Consider the following 20,743-nt stretch of genomic DNA (forward strand, 5'->3'; position numbering starts at 1 on the left):
CTGAATATGAGGTTTTCACTGAAAGGTATAGAAGCCAACTCCTAGGGCCCCCATAAAATATATGAGGGGGACAGGCTCCCCCCAAAGTTGATGGGCATTGCTATTCAAATAGTGCGCATGCATTTTTCTCCTTATCTCAGAGTCAGGAATCTGGTGGGGAATGACCAGGTTTCCTTTTGACGCAAGTCTTTTACCGGCTCCCTTGTTTGCCTCCCATATGAAACGCTTGGTTTGAAGCATTCTCCTGAACTTGATGTTTGGGTGGGAGGTCAGGTTTATGGATCTTTAATGTCAGGCACTTCCAGCGCTTGGTCCTCCCCTCCCTGCTGTGCTTGCATATAGCCTAGTTCCTTATCACTCTTGATCATTCATTTGCCTTACTGAAATTTGTACAGTATAATAGGCAATTGAATAAAATTGGTATGGAGATTCCTAGGAAGAAAACTACTTCTAGATGATTAGCATTTAAATAGGACACATAGCCATTAAGGGCTGTATTATAGTCACTAAATCAGCATTCAGCTTGAGCAAGACAAATTTGAATACAATATTATTATAGCTCATAATTACAGATATTTAAGTGCAGTAACATAGATTAGCTACATGAAACCAGGCTTGAAATAACAAGGTTTCATCAGGTTATATTCAAGTCATAGTATAGTTTTATGGCTGATATTTGAAAGAGGGGTGGACATTTCCTTATTTGAAATAGGGATGGACATTTCCAGAGGGTGATTCTTGGGGAGTGTTCTTTGGCCCCGTGGAGCCTTCAATGTGCGTTTCCTTAGGGTTCAGTTGTATCCCCTATGCTATTTAACATCTACATGAAACCACTGAGTCAGATTATCCAGAGGTTTGGAGTATGTTGTCAGCAATATGCTGATGACACACAGCTCTACTTCTCCTTTACATCTGCAGGTGTGGCAGTGGATGTGCTGTTATGTATTTTGTGGTTTTGTAAAAAAACTTTTGATATTTTAATGTTGTGAACTGTTGAGATCTATAGATGGAGGGTGTTATACAAATTTAATAAATAATAATAAAGAAAAATTAATAGCACACTATCTAGGCATTATATTTTCCCCCTTAAGGTAAAGGTAAAGGGACCCCTGACCATTAGGTCTAGTCGTGGCCGACTCTGGGGTTGCGGCGCTCATCTCGCTTTATTGGCCAAGGGAGCCGGCATACAGCTTCCGGGTCATGTGGCCAGCATGACTAAGGCGCTTCTGGCGAACCAGAGCAGCGCACAGAAACACCGTTTACCTTCCCACTGGAGTGGTACCTATTTATCTACTTGCACTTTGACGTGCTTTTGAACTGCTAGGTTGGCAGGAGCAGGGACCGAGCAACGGGAGCTCACCCCATTGCGGGGATTCAAACTGCCAACCTTCTGATTGGCAAGTCCTAGGCTCTGTGGTTTAACCCACAGCGCCACCCGTGTCCCACATTTTCCCCCTTACATTACCTATATATATTTAATGTACTTGCCCTATTAGGAGTTTTAACAGTACTGGATACCCTGCTGTTTTATTGATGTTTTGTCTGGATTTTATCTGCTGGTCTTACTGCTTTTATCTGCTGCTTGTATGATCTTTATACTGTAGTTTTCTGTTGTTATATTTCTGCTTTTTAGCTGTATTCACCTTGAGGCCACTTGGCAATAATGTAAGATATACTATACTAATGAAACTATATACTTGTTATTTTTTGTGACATAACTTTTGTTGCCTTGCAGGTACTTATTTGAATCCCTCAGAAAGAAATCCTTTAACTTTTTCAAAATGGGATTCAGGCAGGAAATCAAAGAGTTCTATTATTTCCAAAGCTATGCTTAAATCTCCTCCGAAGACACAGTCCAGTGTATACAGCCACAAAGTTGCAGAAACTTTGCTTGATCTTTGGTCATTGGGCCCAGAAGAGTTTATCACTACCAACAGACAGAACACCAAACCAGATTTTGTTTGCTGTCAGACTGAAGCCTCTGTTGAAACCCTCTACCAATCTCCAACTTTTCAAACATTTGATTCTTTGGGAAACAGCATAACGAAAACCACAACTCCAGCTTCCTCTCAGCAATTATTTGAACCTAGTGAATCTAGCTTGAAAAACTTCTGCTTCTTGAGGCAAAGCACAGTACAGCCAGCCAGCTTAGGCAGCCAACCAACCCCAAGGCCAGGTGAGTGTGTGGCTTCCATGTCCATCATAGAAACATGCCTGTTGCTTCACCATCCAAATTATTTCTCTATAGCTTTGGCAAAACTGTAATACTTTTGTGAATAATACCCAGGGGATTGGGTTCCATTGATTCTAGATGTTAAGACACTGTTAGTGAACGTCTATGATGCTAGTAATTGCTTTTATACCATTCTCTTTACACAGCAGATAAAACTCTTATTATATTTAAAAGGGACATCAAGTGGACATTATTTTGAAGTGGTCATGGCTGCATACATATTACTGTCTAATCCAGGCCCAGTGCGCTACCCCGAAGGCCAGCCTAATATATTTTGGCACCTGAGGTGCACCACAAAACTGCACTCCCCCCCCCCCCGAAGAAGGGATGAGTGAAGATTTACATTGAGAAAAACAGGGGGATAAAGTTCTAGATTGGGAGCAAGAGGAGGTGGGGAATCAAAGGCTGTCACAATAGAAGGGGGAAGGGGCTCACTGTGAATCACGCCAGGTGGGTGCAGAGCTCAGGAAACCCCAGAGGGCAGACCACACTATTTCCTCCCTAGGGTTGGGAAGAGACCAGAAAGTCCTCCTGTTTGCCAAGAGGCCACTGTAGAGGTGAGTGCTCTGGTCTCCAAGGATTGCACCGCAAGATTCCACTTCTTGGAGGTGAGATCTGCTGCCCCTGTGGATCCTGCCTTACTTTGCTCCGTGGGTGAACCAACCCTGACTACCACCAGTGGTGTCTGAAGCTGAATACACATGCTATTAGCCACAATCTATATGTAGGCTTTAGTTTCTTGAGAAATTCGGCTGTTTGATGCCTTTAGTTGAGTACAACAGCACCCCCTCTTTGCTGTGTACAGCATTGTAAAAATGAGACTTGAAATGCAGTGGAGAAAACGACCTTGCTGCATTTTAAGCTGCTAATGTGTACAAAGCCTTAGTGGCACCTTTCTGAAGCTTCATAGTAAATATTAAGTAACAGAAGCCAAGGTGAAACTTAATGAGTTTAGTGCTGTTGTAAGAACTTATATAACTAGTCCATTCCCGCATACTGAATTCAAACAGGTCAAGGATAGCTTGCTTGCAAGATGATGGACAAATTTTGGGCCAAGCCAGACAATGCATGAAATGTGCATATGCATTTAACATGTCTTGTTTTTTACTTTGAAAACAGCAGGTGCAGGGTACCCTATCAAGAATGGGGATGCAGCAAAGGGGGAACAGGACAACATTTTCCACTTGCACTGCAATTTGAGTGAAAATCACCCCCTAAGACTACCATATTGTCTGATTTGGCCCAACAACTTTCACAGTGATCATGATATGGGGGAAGGGTTTAACATCCCTCCCTCTCTATGGGGTCATGATTTCTCCCTTCCGTTATTTTTATATAAAAACGAGGCCCAAACTATTATTTATTTGAAACTAGTGGTCATCTTTTGCAATACCATATCAATTTCCCCAGTCTTTTAACATTCTGACTTTTATACCATACAATTTTAAAAATTGTGACACGTGAACAGATTGTATCCATTTATTTTCATTGCACGTGAGTAAAATTCTATACAGAAAATGCTACGTGTCAGTAATAGTCTGTTCAGATATTTGACAGTTACTGAATATCCCAAAATGAAGAGTCAGAACTAAGGAATTAAAGTTTTCCAGCATTTCCCCGCAACCCTCACTCACTGAAACATTTGGGAGTTCCAGGTGCCAAGCCATGAAAAAAGCTGAACTGTTATGCACAAAGCATTTTATGTTCATGGGGAGAGCTGGCTCTACCGTTGGGAAGACTGGGGGGGGGCGCCTTAGGTGGCAATTTTGGGGGTGGATGAGTAGCAGAGGCAAGGTATTGGATGACAGAATTGTGTGTGCTACATGACCTGCTCTGTTGCCCTCAGATACAGTGGAGTACACTGTCCCATCATCACCAGTGGCTGCATACACACCATACATTTCAAGTACTCCCCATGAATCCTGGGAATTGTAGTTCACCTCTCATAGAGCTACAATTCCTGACATTCTTACAAAGTACAGTTTTCAGGATTCTTGGGGTGGGTGGAGGGAATGTGCTTTTAAAGTACAGTGTATGCAGTCAGTCTTGAAGCAAGTTTCACCTGCTACCCCTCTTAGCTTCTTTATATGGAACAGGAAGGGGAGGCATTTTGTCCTTCACCTCAGGCAGCAATTTGTATTGGACCAGCCCTGTTCATGAGTCTTGAAAATAAAACACAAAATTACTTCTTTAGTGTGAGGGAAAGGACATAAAAGGGATATGAGGAGGAAAGGAATGCTGAGGTTATGGGGAGAAATGAAAAGGGATTGGGGAGAGAGAGGGGCAGGGGAACACATGAGGCGGCCAGAGCATACCCAATGCCGTTGCAACGGACCATTCTACAAACTTCACTGCATTACTGAATCTAGTCTTTCTCTTGCAAATGATCTGGCTTCCCACATCAGTCACATGGAACACCTCTTGTGTCAGTTGCCATAAGTTCCACACTATTGAGCAGACCCTCGCACTGGACACAGTACAAATGCAGTCTGGCTGTGTGGAGTGTTGCCATTCAGGAGCTGTAATATTGCCTGAGGCGAAAGAATAAATGCCCTTCTCTCATTCCATGTATTGATTAGACGGGGATAAAAGGCCTGATCACTTTAAGGCATATCCATTGCCAGCATTCTGCTGTTTCAGGGGAAGTTCCTAAGACCTGTTCCTTGAACTTGCATATCCAATAATGTAAATGGACAAGCCCCATCTGGATGAACAGCTGATCCAGGTAATAAATAAATAAATCTCACTATCTTAAGCTCCAGATTCCATTGTGTATTGAAAGCCGTGTTTTGCTTTCAATTTGTTTGTTGTTTCTTTAAACATGGCACATTGTAAGTTAGATACTTCCATTTATTTTCAGTAAGATGCTAGCACGGTCCAGGGGGTCTTAAAAATGAATATCTACTTTTGGCAAATAATGTATAACATTACGTACTTTTCTTTCATGTACATTTCAGACTCTGCCGGCTCAATGGGAACAACATCCTCCTTTTCCACTTTCTCAATGTCATCCCCTGAGTCAGCCGTTCCAAACAACACCCCACAGCCTCATTGTTTTCCTTCCCGTGGACCTTCTTATTTGCTCACACCACCACCTGGACTGCCTTCTCTTTTCTTTAACGATCTCAAAGAAAGGATTGCAAATTCCCTTTCTCCCTGCCAAGTGCCTGATGTATTTGAAAATACTAACATCCTAAGTCTTCTTCCAGATAATTCAAAATGTCCGGTCAAAAACATTGATAGTTGTAGGCGTAGAACTTGCCGCGCTTATTCTGAGAGTTGGGAAGACAATGTGGTCCATGATACACACCCTGTGGCTGCCGCAATTGATTCTCCTGCTGCTGATCTGCCCGGTACACACTTCCTTTGTACGAACACTGAACAAAAAGCCATGACCCTTTTGGAAGAGATTAAAAACGCCGTTTGTGGACTTAGAGGGGACTTCTGCAGTATGGCAAAGGAGCTGCATACTATCAGTAGTGAGTTGACAAATATGGTGGCTTCCATGCAAAATATGAGCAAAATCTTGGCAGCTCCCCCAGACTGCTGAAGCTGACCCTGGCACTCACAATGGCAACTTAATTAAGGAACCTTGGATCTGTTATGTATCTTGCCTTACTCATCAGCTTTACATAATTCGCTAGATCTCATAGTTTAGAGCTGAAGTAATGTTTTAATTTAAAGATATGTTTTTATATATGTGCACACACAAATGTGTACCTGTTATTCTTGTTATGAAAAATAAATTGTTGTTTAAATCTTTGTATTTTAAATGTGGTTAATATTTTCATTATTTGAAATTGCAGCTTGATTTATTGAATATTTGAAACCAACGCATCTGAGTTAAGCACTAAAAACAAAGCATTAGCTCCAGAAATAAAGAGCAGTTAGGTAACTATCTGAAAATGCTGACCATATTTCCTTTTATTCCTCAGTGCTTCTGCATACCTAAAATTCCATGCCACCCATGAAACAACATGAAAATGGAGGTCACCAATATTTGCAATAAGTACTCAATAGATCAGTGCACACAGGACCCCTTTGGGCCAAACACAAGTTCATTAAAACTACCTGGCGGCTCTTAAGGTCACAGGACGAAAATACACAAAACGTAACCCATGTTCATTGATTTGAAAGTTCCTGCAATGGGAAACAGTAATGGAAATGCCAGTAAGAAAGCCAAACCATCTAATTACAGTGAATAGTGTATATGCCATCTGATAAATACCTTATGGGACAATAAGAGACTAGTGACATTTTCCCAGAAGAGATCATGTGGTGTCATAAAGTGAGCATGATACTGTTACGAGGGGTTTGGGTGGGGTGGTAGGCACTAATGTTTGAGTCCCTTCCAATTCCTGGATCCAGCAGTGATTCACATTGCTGGAACAGCCAGGCAAGTTTCTTGATAATGGCCTCTGAAGTATGAATCATAGAATCATAGTGTTGGAAGAGACCACAAGGGCCATCGAGTCCAACCCCCTGCCAAGCAGGAAACACCATCAGAGCACTCCTGACATATGGTTGTCAAGCCTCTGCTTAAAGACCTCCAAAGAAGGAGACTCCACCACACTCCTTGGCAGCAAATTCCACTGTCGAACAGCTCTTACTGTCAGGAAGTTCTTCCTAATGTTTAGATGGAATCTTCTTTCTTGTAGTTTGGATCCATTGCTCCGTGTCCGCTTCTCTGGAGCAGCAGAAAACAACCTTTCTCCCTCCTCTATGTGACATCCTTTTATATATTTGAACATGGCTATCATATCACCCCTTAACCTCCTCTTCTCCAGGCTAAACATGCCCAGCTCCCTTAGCTGTTCCTCATAAGGCATTGTTTCCAGGCCTTTGACCATTTTGGTTGCCCTCCTCTGGACACGTTCCAGTTTGTCAGTGTCCTTCTTGAACTGTGGTGCCCAGAACTGGACACAGTACTCCAGGTGAGGTCTGACCAGAGCAGAATACAGTGGCACTATTACTTCCCTTGATCTAGATGCTATACTCCTATTGATGCAGCCCAGAATTGCATTGGCTTTTTTAGCTGCCGCGTCACACTGTTGGCTCATGTCAAGTTTGTGGTCAACCAAGACTCCTAGATCCTTTTCACATGTACTGCTCTCAAGCCAGGTGTCACCCATCTTGTATTTGTGCCTCTCATTTTTTTTGCCCAAGTGTAATACTTTACATTTCTCCCTGTTAAAATTCATCTTGTTTGGACCATTAAGGTAACAAAGGAAGTGGCTTTGTGCTTGTTAGTTAGAAAGACAAAGGCCAGAGTTAGAAATTGTGTATGTGTGTGAGCTAGGAATGAGAAGCTCCAGAGCAACAGATGGAGCAGTTTGAGTAAATGATCCAGCAGCAACTCCATCAAAAGAAGCAGGCAGCAACTGGCTGATTTCTGCTGGGGTCCAGGGCTGTGGCTATGGGAGAAGCAAGACACACTTGAGGTGTTAATGCTGTGAGCACCTCCATCATAGGCTCAGGTTGTATATATGTGTAAATAAACCATGCATCCTAAAGACACCACTCAGAGATTGGGATGGTGTGCAACAATGCCTTTGACCCTTCAGATGTCGCTGAACTACAACTCCCATCAGCCCCAGAAAACAATAACAAGGAATGATTGGAGTTGTAGTTCAGCAACATCTGGCGGGCCAAGGTTCCCTATGCCTGCCCTACTAGAAAACACAGGCAGGGCTAATCACACAGCCTGTCCACTGGAGAGAGGTTGGAGAGAAGACCAGGAACAGGGTGTTCTCTGTGGTAGCCAAATTGCAATTTGAAGTACATTGCACCACCCCACCCCATATGTGTTGTTCTCTCTGTTGGCCTTCCAGTTGACATTTCCTTGATTTTTATTGTGCTGCGTTTTAATAGTTATTTCAACTGCTGCTTCTATATTTAATGTTGCTTTATTATTTTACTGTTATTTTAATCTCTTAATTTTTAAAAGCATATTTATTATGTTGTAAATTATTGGGGCGGGCAGATCCCCTGAAAGGTAGGTAACCCCTCCCCCCATTCAATTATTTCGCCTAGCACCATTCAAAAATTTCTGCTGAGAATCTGAAACCCTGCCAGAGCATAGCATTTTAAAACTTTTCATTTAGCATTTTTCTGATGGTAACGCTATTGCTATTATTATTTACGACAATGTTAGAACTGTTTTGTCGCCTATTAAATGTCAAGATGCTAGCCTGAGCTCCCAACTCTTGGATTTATATTCTATAGCACAGATTTAAAATTGCAGAAGCACCAAAACGTGTTTTTACAAGAAAGCTGCTCCAACATTAAACATGGTATAAAAGCATGCCATTTTTCATTGAGACTTGAAAGCCCAACTCCATTGACAAAATGCTCTCCAAGAAGCAATGCCACATCAGAGCCAACCCCACCTGATCATCAATGGAGGATGGTGCTGCCTCGCCAAGCCTGGTCTGACAGGCGCCTTACAACCAGACCAATGGCTCTCTTGTTTTCTCTTTCCTCATCTCTATGTTGCCCTTATAGAACAACTCAGCAGGACTATAGGTTTTTCCCATGTGAAATCAGAAAGACCAATGCATTGATTGTGATGTATGCTTTTGCGGCAAGAGCCAACTTGATAAGATGAAAGAAATAACTTTCATCCTTAAGTTGAAATAAATTGTGTATCTGTGTGTCTGATCTCCCAAGAGCTTAAGAAAACAGGTCAGGGCTATAATAATTCCTGAGCACTTGTAGATATACTGCATATGGGGACAAATGGTGCACTTAAATAAGGTAAAGGTACCCCTGCCTGTACGGGCCAGTCTTGACAGACTCTGGGGTTGTGCGCCCATCTCACTCAAGAGGCCGGGGGCCAGCGCTGTCTGCAGACACTTCCGGGTCACGTGGCCAGCGTGACAAGCTGCATCTGGCGAGCCAGCGCAGCACACGGAACGCTGTTTACCTTCCCGCTGGTAAGCGGTCCCTATTTATCTACTTGCACCCGGGGGTGCTTTCGAACTGCTAGGTTGGCAGGCGCTGGGACCGAGCAGCAGGAGCGCACCCCGCCGCGGGGATTCGAACCGCCGACCTTTCGATCGGCAAGCCCTAGGCGCTGAGGCTTTTACCCACAGCGCCACCCGCGTCCCTAATTGTGCACTTACTGTACTAAAAAAAAAATACCTGTAAAGTTTTGAATGTAACTTTAGGTTTGAAAAAGGATATCCTAATAAAGAGAACTCCTGAGTCAGCAGATCTGCCTCCAGCGTGTACAACATGGCTTCTCATTAATGTTTTAGAGGCAGTACAAAGTGTGTGATGAATTGTACTAGTAACTGGAAGATATTTGATAATTGTTTGCATGTGTGGTTAATTTACTGACAGAAAGTGAGAAAATCCCCAGCTACCCTCTCCCCACATGTTCTAAAGTGTTTATTTGGTATCTACTTTTGGACTAAGGAGAACAGAAAGCACACAAAGTGGAGCTTTTCCTGGTGTCACAGCGATAAAGCCCTTTCCGAGCCTGCAGAGGAGAGGGTGTTGCGGGCAGGGCCCTCCCACATTCGCGGGGGCTTCCCTTGCCCCCGCGAGAGCTGGGGAATCCCTGGGCGTGCCTGCAACCCAGCCCGCCAATCGGCGGGTGAGGGGAGGCGCAGCCTGGGCTACTTAAGGCCAGGCACGCCCAGGGACCGCCCTCTTTTCCCCCTCGCCCAGCAGCTGAGCGGTTTTCCCATCCCACCCACCCTTAGGTTTAGCTAGAATTGACTTTGCTATGGACTCCGGTCGGTCGCCGCAAGGGGCCTGGTAGGACTTTTTCCAAGTTGGCGCACTTCCTGCCTTTTGGTTTTTTCGCCTACCTCGTAGCAACCGTCACAACTTTCGCGGTATTGGCGGTTAGGCATTGGCATGAGGCAATTTTAGGAAGAAGGAGGGGGGAAGGGAGTGCCATCACCTTCCCCCAAGTAGAAGGGGTAGTCCGGTAGAGGACTCCCAGGGGGGGCGTGGCCTTGTCCGAAGCCTGGAGAGGTAGGGCCGCCGGCACGCCCCCGAGCGGTGACACCCGTGGGATCCTAGTTGGCGTACTTCAACAGGACTCCCGCGGTTTGTGTTCAACCCTTCCCGGTCACCATGCCGGGTAGTCGATAGGAGCCAATGCCTAAGGCCAATACCTTCAATTCCGTAATCAATAAAGTTGTGGCCTTTTACGCCCATTAACCTTAACACAATGTGTCTGAGTCTTCATTTCATTGGGGGAGGAAACTTGCCACGCAATAGAATCCTGGGGTTGGAAGAGACCCCAAGGGTCATCTAGTTCAACTCTGTGCAATGCAGGAATCTCAGCTAAAGCATCCATGACATGGCCATCTAACCTCTATTTAAAAAGAGAGCTCCTTTGGTACCCTTGGATGCAGCTCAACAGACTCTGGAGATTTGAATTCATTTAAAGTAAGTTCCCTTACTACCTCTTTTCCTATCTTGGGCTGCAGCTCCCTCCTTACATCATTTATTCTGTTATCACCAGGTTGGGCATTGCTTTCCTTTTGGGTGAAGGCAGAGGCAAAATAGGTGTTGAGTAAGGTAAAGGGACGCGGGTGGCGCTGTGGGTTAAAGCCTCAGCGCCTAGGACTTGCCGATCGAAAGGACGGCGGTTCGAATCCCCGCGGCGGGGTGCACTCCCGTCTTTCGGTCCCAGCGCCTGCCAACCTAGCAGTTCGAAAGCACCCTCGGGTGCAAGTAGATAAATAGGGACTGCTTACTAGTGGGAAGGTAAACGGTGTTCCGTGTGCTGCGCTGGCTCGCCAGATGCAGCTTGTCACGCTGGCCACGTGACCCGGAAGTGTCTGCGGACAGCGCTGGCTCCCGGCCTCTAGAGTGAGATGAGTGCACAACCCTAGAGTCTGTCAAGACTGGCCTGTGCGGGCAGGGGTACCTTTACCTTTTAAGGTAAAGGTAAAGGGACCCCTGACCATTAGGTCCAGTCGTGACCGACTCTGGGGTTGCGGTGTTCATCTTGCTTTACTGGCCGAGGGAGCCGGCGTACAGCTTCCGGGTCATGTGGCCAGCATGACTAAGCCGCTTCTGGTGAACCAGAGCAGCGCACGGAACGCCGTTTACCTTCCCATCAGAGCAGTACCTATTTATCTACTTGCACTTTGATGTGCTTTCAAACTGCTAGGTTGGCAGGAGCAGGGACCGAGCAATGGGAGCTCACCCCGTCACGGGGATTCAAACTGTCGACCTTCTGATCGGCAAGTCCTAGGCTCTGTGGTTTAACCCACAGCGCCACCCGCGTCCCAGGTGTTGAATAGTTCCACCTTTTCTCTGTCATCCAATAGCATTTCTCCATGTTCCCCATGCAGAGGACCTACCACTTGCTTGTTCTTCCTCTTACTGCGGACATGAAAGGGAGAAGATTATTATGTCTGTCTATCTATCTATCTACCTATCTTGAACTCACTTGAGCATGCATGTCAAACAACTACCACTTACGTCTTGAGGCAAACAGCTAGACTAATTGAGCTTTGAAAACAGCTCCCTAATGGTGGTTGCCAGAAGCGACCCTGGAAGTGGGGAGAATCCATCGAGAATGCTCAGCAATTTCCCTATAAAAGTAAAGCCATTATAGAAGGGGACATGTGCAGACTGTGTTATGAAGCAGAATTGTTCGCTCTACTCAATGCAGAGAAAGTAGGCTAAAGGAACAAGAGAGACTACATCCATTTTTACTTCAAAACAGCATTACTAAACATCTCCTTTTTCTAGAAGCAGGTTGCAGGAATTATCTCTGTAAATTTATTTCAGATATTCCTTAAATACAGAGTGGCTTATAAATTCTGAAGTTGAATAAATAAAAATTGTCAAGGTTATTAGCATTCAGTGCTCACATCCGCAGACTTGTTTTGCATTGCATAATCTAATGCAAGATTTGGCTTCCTGGGAACCTGATCTTAACCTCATCCACACTGCAAGCTGGTAGACACCCAAAAGTCTAAGGAAATGTTCCAAAAGATGTTCAGGATTAATTTACATTATCACAGTGCAGTGGCCATGTGTGTTGCTGGGGAGGTAGCAAGTGCTGTACGTCACATGTAAAGTGGTAATTTGATTGTTCAACTGCACACCCTGATTGCTACTCCTCACATTGCTGCACATCTCACAAAACCACATGGTTGCTTGGTGCATCATCATCTTGTCATCGGGTTAAGATGGGGCAGATAATCACCAATTCATGAATTGGTGATTATCTGCCCCATCTTAACCCGATCCAACACCCAACTCTAGCCCAATTGTTCCCAGCCAGAAAATAAGTTCACTTCCATTTAGCGAACTGAACCAGCATTGCTTGTCTGTATGAGAATCAGCCAGGCAACACTGTTTGATTCTGACCCCAAAATGATGACAAAAGCCTTGGACACATCTAGGAATCAGCCTTCACTGAACACCTTGAAAATACTGTATTGACAACAAATGACTTATTCCTCCACAACCACAACTTACTCTTTTAAAAAGTTTGATAAATATGCCAAACAGTTGGCTTTGGCATGGGCTGGGTTGTGAGTCACTTCTGTTTCAAAACCTTTCCCCTCATGTTTCATCTTTAGACTGTGGAGATAAAATGGCAGTCAGAAGCACCCAGGTTGATGACCAAAGTCAACTTGTATTCTTATAACCAATCTGGTCATTGACAGAGTATATTCTCAGGGTTTTGAAACACAATTTGTGAGTACCTGGCAGCAGGTGATCAAAGAGAATGGCTCAAACATCCTGCTGCCCAGACATGGCCCAAGCACAACACACCCATCCTTAGAGAGGGAAATATGAGGAATCCTATGGCCCTTGGGGCACTCTGTTAAGAAGCATAAAATTGCAGCCTTAACTACCTTTTTGTGGGAACCTCTAAATTTAAAAAAGTGAAAAATCCTCCCCATGAAGCCATCAAGTATGTTTCTGATTCTGAGTCTCTGAAGTGCTGTGAAGTATATTCAAAATGTTTCTTTGAAAATGAAAAAAGTGCTTCACTTTTAAATCACACAAACATGCATCTACAAACCCCTTGAGTCATGTCAACAGTAAAGAGTGCGATGGAACATGGCCAAATGTTTTGTTGGGTTTTTGTTGAGTTACAAATTCAGTTCTTTGACCTTTAGCTTAATATGTTTCCTTGCCTCTGGCATCTCAGATGTGCAACATTCCAAAAGGGAGAAATAAAATATAACATGCAATTAACACGGAAAAGCCAAACTTTTTGAATCTGTGCTCTAAATGCCTGATTCAAGCAGGTGTTGGGACATAAATAAAGTCACCAGGCTGCTGTTAAATAGCATTTGAAAATGATCAGGAATTCACTGAGGGGAAAATAATACTTTCTGCAACAACTGCCCTATGTTTCTAGAGGACATTTAATCCACGGCATGTGAAAACAGACAATTGAAATAATTACTCATATGCTACAGACAAGCTTGCTCGAAGATAATCTATTTTCAAAATAATCTTAAAGCTGTGCACTTTTTGATGAAATTTAGGTACCACGTGGGCATAATTTTCAATGTTACTGCTCCCCAACCATTCACACAATAATGAACCCTGGTTGAAATGACACACCTTTCCTGCTGCTGCTGCTGCTGCTGCCATCATCAGCAACAACATTGTTAAGCTAGTAATTAATTAATTAATTATCTTCCACGCATGTCTCAAGGCAATGCACAAAATGCAATAACAGCTAAAAACAGTTTAACACAACACAGAAAGCAGCAGCATATGAAAAACAATATAATGTAGACGCCTGCAGCACAGGGACCACATGAATTGGTTTTCAAACACTATTGTCTCTCCACGGCCGAGGGTGAGGGCTGCGGGGACAAAGAGGGTGTCAAGGGCTACCCCCCTCCGTGCCTATGCTGCCACTGCCTCCATGAGTGCCCCCAAAATATGTGTCTTTGGAGGCTACGATCTTGCCCCCACCCACAAAATGGGCATCTTTTGGGGCTGTGATCTTGCGGAAGCCAAAACAGGAAATCCCAGGATCCAGTCAGAAGCCAAGATGGCTTCTGTAATTTCACGATGTCCCAGTCAAATTAGGACAGTTGAGGTGTATATAGGGACAAAGCCAGGCCTGTAAGAGGTCTAGCCTGGGGACAATTCTGAGGGCCAGACAGGGAGAGGCCTGGAGAGCCTCATCGGGCCACAGGGACTAAGTTTCCCCACCATTAGGCTTAGGGTTTCATTATGTTACTTTCATGGCTCAGTTAAGCCTATAAAGGGCCTGGGGCCCAAGTACCTGAAAGGGCAGCTTCCCCAGTAACAATCATTTTGGACCCTATTGTGGCAGGTGAGGTCTTATTTGTGGTGCTAACTCTGGGGGTTCCCTGGATGGCACTGAGCCAGGATAGGGCCTTTCCAGTTGTAGCTGTCTAGTTGTGAAATGCCCTAGTGCATCTGTCTCCATTATTACTAACTTTCAGGAGGGCTTTGAAAACATCTGTGTTTACTGAGGAATTTAATGGTTGTTCATAGGAACCTCAAGATCACTAGATGGAATGTTTTTAGCTGTAACCACTTTCAGAATGCTTTTAGCTGTTGTTGTTTGTAGACCACTTTACTGCATTGGTTTTGTTTAAAACAAAAACGCCCCGGGCTTCTTTGGGAGGAAGAGTGAGAGATAAATTCAATAAATAAAAAAATAATAATGTTATTGGTCTTTTACAGCATTTTGTTTATTACTATTTTTGTATACTTTGTAATTTTAATTATGATAGGGGTTTTAATTTTTTTTTAGTAGCCTTTTCCCCACTCCCATATATATATAGGAGTGGAAAAAAGCCATATATATATATATATGGCATCTTATAAAGCTATAAAATACATTATACACCCACACCCCAACTGCCACTCAAACACATTATTTCTCATTTTGTGTTTTGCACCTGCTTTTTGCTTTCTTAAATATAGTATTTCCACATTTGCTATGATTTAACCCAGGGCAGATAATGTTGGCTTGAATTCACTTTTACAGAATAAATAAGGTAAGTTAAAAGCTGTTAGAATCAAAGCAACTGGGATCAAAGACTATAAATCCCCAGTCATTGCTTTGCGGAGCTGATCTAGAGATAATAGGTCCTTGCCAATTAAAGGAAGGGAAAAGGTATTAAGCAGGTACTAGGAGCCCTTTCTATCTCAGATGATCTGAACAAAAGGCTTTGCTTTTTTACAAAGAAAAAAGAAAAATGAGAAAAAATGGTGGAGTCATTGCAGCCTGTTTACCAAGGTTTGGTTTAGTCTCTCCTGCTGCTGAAAAATCAGAGGACGACACAGCTGGAGGATGCATCACAGATCACACTAGACTGACCCTTGTACTTCTGACTCAGTCCTGTAAAGCAAACAGGCAAGCTCACATTGCTATGAGGACTGTACAGGTTATCTGTAAAGAGTTCCACACACAGTATGGGAATGGCTACCAAAAAGAGGAAACGCATCACCAAAAGAGAACACAGATTTGTGCACATGCAAATTCGGAAATAATCACTAAAATTTGAATAGAAATACATTTCACCATAGTGAGAAAGACTGGGAGCAGGACACCTGATGAAGAACCTGTAGCTTACAAGGTTTCAGCATTTTGAATGAGTGGTGTATCATTTCATACATGTTATGCTTCTCCTATAAACCAAACTTGATCCAGCGGGCCTAGAGATGCACAAGCAATTAATGGATCTATCTCTGTTGTTTTCTGGGTATCCTGTGGAGCATACTAGTAGCTTGCACCATTGCACTTCGTATTCGCAGAGGAAGCACCCAAACAGCTAGCGGTTAGCAAGCCCTGCCGCCTCAGAGATAAAAAAACAACAGCAACCCCACCCCCACCCCCTCTACCCCCCGCTGTTTTCTATGTTTCCCGTACTCAGAACAGGGGGGCAGACAAATGAGCAAGCAGGAGTTCCCAGTTTGAACATGACAGGCCCTGTTTATCCTGTCAGCGGCTTATTCTTCTGGAACAGGAAAGTCTTAAATTGTGCCCTGGATCAATCGACCTTCCGTTTCACTTAATCTTCCCATGGATGTGACTGACAATGTTAGATAGGAAAGGAGGAAAACAGCAAGGAGCATGTAAACAGCAAGATTTGGCTTTGAATTTGGAAAACAAAGCCGAGGGAAGAGGTCATGTGAGGTATCAGCTGAGCATCCCTCACTCTGCGGCTGAAGCTGCGATTCTACAGGGTTTGATCATCAGGCAGTCAGAACGTTAGTTTCCACAACATGTGTCTTAGAGCAGTGGGTCCTTCCATCCCATAGTACCATGGAATTAAAGGTGTGGATTACTTGATTTCATAATATTCTGTGGCTGGTAAAGGGAACTGGTAGCAAATGTACTGCAATGTACCATTAAAGGGTTGGGCTAGGCCATGGGAGACTGCGATTCAAATCCCTACTCAACCATGATGGTGAGTAGGTGACCTAGGGCTATTCATGATCTCTTAATTTGATCAAACAGGGAGGAAGAAAAGCATGTAAGCTATCTTGGAGGAAAGACAGGATATAAATATAATGAAATAAAAAGAAAATGCTGGCAGAGTCTGTCTTGTATAATTCCATGAGGCTTTGCTACAGAAATCCCTCTGTAGCATTTGTTTCCAGATTATACCATGTGTGGAAATGTGTGGAAACACATTTGTTTCCAGATTATACCATGCCCACCTTCATAGGCACTCTCCTTCCAGCAAAATCCGAGTGTATTAACAGAGGCAGTAGCACATAACAAATAAAAATAACAACATGCAATTTAAGGGACTGTTCTTTCACTGCTCTAGCTCCTGGACCTACAACCTTCCTCATCTCATCCTTCTCCCTTATAGTGATTTCCAGGACTGGCTGAGAGCATGCTGGTTTGTCCCTCTTGTCTTGCACACCACCATAGATCCATAGAGATAGAAGGGGAGCAGTAGGATATCTGTTCTTGTCTTAGTTTCCTAAGACAAGAAGACCTCAGGGCCCCAGGAAAGATGTCTGTCCTTTTTCTTGTTCGAAACCTCCAAGGCAGATGATTCCGTGACTCCTGTCGGCGTACAGCCAAATGAGGGTCAAAGAAGAGATGCATTCAAAGTAAATAGCAGCCCCCGCTGCAATCTGGATGAGGACTTGCTCTTGACTAAACCATGCTGAGTATTTCTAAACAGGTTTTTTTGAAATTCATGATTAAAAAGAGCCGTGCTATATACTTATGTGCCTGTAGCTACGCTACTGTAAATGCACTAACCTGCTGTTAAAATGAGGCAAGTCCACATGCAGCTCCTTGGAGTAAAAGCAGGATACAAACGAGACGATAGACAGCAAGGGCAAACATCCCTTTCCAAAATATGGGCAAACAACACATACATACAATAGCACTTTTGCTGCTGCATAGCTTCTGCCGTACGCTGAAGACAGGATTATTGAACCTGGCCGTGGACAGCAAAGGTATTTGCGTGGGAGTCAGCCACTTCAGTTTTGTTTAGCCTACAGTATACTGTGCTGCATTTGTCTGGAATTGCTTTCCTTGTTTCTAGCATTGAATTAACATATTCTTGCAATCTGCCCTGGGATCTTATGGCAAAGGGCGGGTAAGAAGTGTCACAAATAAAATCCATGATTCCCATTGCTTACTATTAAACATTATAAGATTCACTGGACTCTGGGCCTGGAGAAGGCCCAACTGTAGGGTCTACCGCTAAGGAACTGGGAAACTGGGGGTGGCTTGGGAAAATGCCCTCCTGTGTTTGGAAGAGAGAAGAGTGGGTCTCTGAGAAATAGGGCTGATTCCACTGTAGCTTGTGGGGTTGCTATACTCTTGATCTGACAGTATAACAATGGCATTAGCCATTAGCCCTCTCCCTGCCACTGAGCATTATTACGTCTTATTTAGACTGAGTTGCTGTAAGCTCCTTCCCATGCATGCTCCAGTTTCCATAAGACAATGGGATGGAATGTGTCTTAAGATTGTCCCCAGCTCTGAATTAACCAACCAGCCGAGGGCACACATGCATTCAAATGATCTGTTGATCTCAAACATAGGCTGATAAGGCTTAGCTTGTCCCCACACACATCACAAAATCTAATTGGCAGCAGAGTCAGGTCAGGCATATTCCCACTGCAGACTTGCCTTGCTGTTTTAAGCTGCCCATTAGGGGTCACTAGAACCCAATCACAGAAGAAGCAGAACTTTTCCTGGAAATGGATCATAATTTCCTTTCTTCCTTTTGCAGCGAGAGATTTTATTTAGAAGTGAAAACTTTCTCCCAAACGTTTAAACATGAGTAGAGGTTATTCTTTATCCTGACCCTGCTTTCAAGTGTGAAAAAAAGAGAGTATGAAAGGCACAGAACACTTGGCAATAAAACATTACTTCCTCACGTTGTTGACGTGGTAGGAATGCAGGTCTCCCCAGTGTTGTAGTTTTACAATATTTGGTGTGAGCACAGTGAGCATTCTGGAGAAAGAAGGTGCATGTACACATATACACGTATGTATACACATGCATGCACGCATGTGCACACACACACACAGTTTGATAGATGAAAGCAGTATTTCATATAGCCAAGCTATGTTGAATCAGAAAATCCTTATCAGCTGAACACATTGTAAATCTCAAATGCCAGTTCAACTGACCACCAGTCACTATTTAGAAATTAAATGAAAGCAGCTCACAAAGACCAATCATACTGCAGTGGGCTACAACCTCTTTGCTTTTCATTAGCATTGCAACCGGGGCTTGCCACTTCCATTAGTGCAGCATCACCCACAGACCTAAAGATCTGAGGCACATTGTGATCCAGTCATAAACTGACTCTGGATAATGCCTATGAGCAAGTGACAATCCCTACATATGCACTCCTTCAAAGGCCACTCTCAATTTTGGGAGCTGGGGCAGGGGTGGACTTTGGTAATAGAGCACCCTGACCGGTGACAAAATGTGGTGTCCCCCAAATATTTCTTATTTTCACAATAATTCCTTTTGGTGCGGTTGCTCTTTTATGGATCTTATCAGTAGGTACCCACACAAATATAGGTTGTTGGTGATGGTGTTATTTTGTGCCCCCTCAGCTCAGCACCCTGTGTGGTGGAACTGCCCTAAATCCAGTGCTGTGTCATGAACTGGCAGGACAACAGGAAGGAGGAAGAGGAGAAAGAGGATCCCAGCGAGGGGTGTAGCCAGGACTGAGACACACTGGGGCAAGCAGGGGATGGGGAAGGAAGTACTCACAGGTTGATGGACGTGGCAGGAGGATGAAGATCAGTGCACAGGAACCGCCAGAGCAGCAGGACCCATCACCAGAGAAGCCCCTCTCTTCATGAACATGGAGGGCTATGAGGTTTAGGGAGCAGCAGGCTGGGCATTGCAGGAGGCTGAGGCAAGCAAGGGCCCACAGACCAGCTTCCTAGCTGGCCAGGTGGGTCTTGTTAGCTCTGGGAAGAGGTGTGTGATTCCTTAGCTGGAGGAGGCTTGCAGCAGGTGAGGGTCACCTGCCTCGTCAAGCCCTGATGCTGCAATCAGCAGGCAAAGTACAAAAGGGCAGCAGAGCTGAGGGGCTGTGTTTGCTGAACTGCTCATGTTGGTGGACTGTGGCTTGGATGTTCCTGGACCTCTATGGGACTGTGCTCTGGGTTTGACTCTGGACTGGGTTTCCTGGACTTTGGATGTGAGGATTGACTCTTGAACTTTGGACTTGACATCCTGACTTGCGGCAAGGTAGGCCAGGGGTTCAGGACATGTTGGCTGGGTCACTGTGTGTCATCCATGCTCCCTAGCCCTGGTGTGTGGGGTGTCCCAGCACATGCTTATTATCCATACTGCAAATGTTATACCATGCAAGACTGGCAGTAAGGGGGTAGGGAGGGTGGATGACAATACCTACAGGACCCCTTTAAAAAAAGGGGGAAACTGCTGGCTGTACATGCCTTCTATAATTATCATTATTATCATTATTCATTTCTTTTCTATGTTGCTTTATATTCTTAAGAAAAAACCTCAAAGCAGTTTACAGCAAATAAAACAGCAAATAAAACAACCCAGAATAAAACATTGCTGTAGAAAGTCAAGTATACATTCAAAGCAACAGAATTAACAGGAAACTAAAATATTATCTTAAAGATTTTGGAATGAAACATTACAAATGAGGTCAACAACAGAATGCACATTTAATGCAGCAAAGTTAATAATAATACTTAATAATTAATATTTTTTTATTTATACCCTGCCCATCTGGCTGGGTTGCAAAAAACTTAAACATGTAGAATGAAAATGTTACTAAAGGCAGTCAAATATAAAAGGCACATTTAGAACAGCATGATTAACAAGAGAATAAGTGATTATCAAAATGCCAACTTTTTCACTTGGTGTGCATTGGATTTGTAGGTAGTAGTGGAGTATATCTTGGAATCAAGGCTGGCTGATTATATTGTACTGTCAGCTCGGTTATTTTGTTAACAGCTTAGGTAGCAATGCTAGAAAGAAACAAAACCAAATAAACCAAACATTCAAGCATGAATTCCTGTGGCCTTGTGTGGCACCAGTAGGAC

General features: G+C 43.9%; 1 protein-coding gene across 3 annotated transcripts in view; it reads left to right on the top strand.

Annotated features, from left to right (window-relative positions):
• Positions 1–6,006, top strand: part of ENTHD1 (ENTH domain containing 1) — a 36,107-nt gene extending 30,101 nt beyond the window's left edge. For all 3 annotated transcript variants that reach the window (XM_053406050.1, XM_053406053.1, XM_053406052.1), the window contains exons 7-8: positions 1,736–2,176; positions 5,191–6,006. In XM_053406050.1, the coding sequence (XP_053262025.1) occupies positions 1,736–2,176; positions 5,191–5,783 (1,034 nt within the window). In that variant the 3' untranslated portion in view covers positions 5,784–6,006. The remainder of the gene's footprint in view (positions 1–1,735; positions 2,177–5,190) is intronic.
• Positions 6,007–20,743: the final 14,737 nt, after the last annotated feature.

The sequence above is a fragment of the Podarcis raffonei genome, chromosome 10 (assembly GCF_027172205.1).
Source record: "Podarcis raffonei isolate rPodRaf1 chromosome 10, rPodRaf1.pri, whole genome shotgun sequence".
NCBI classification, from domain to species: domain Eukaryota; kingdom Metazoa; phylum Chordata; class Lepidosauria; order Squamata; family Lacertidae; genus Podarcis; species Podarcis raffonei.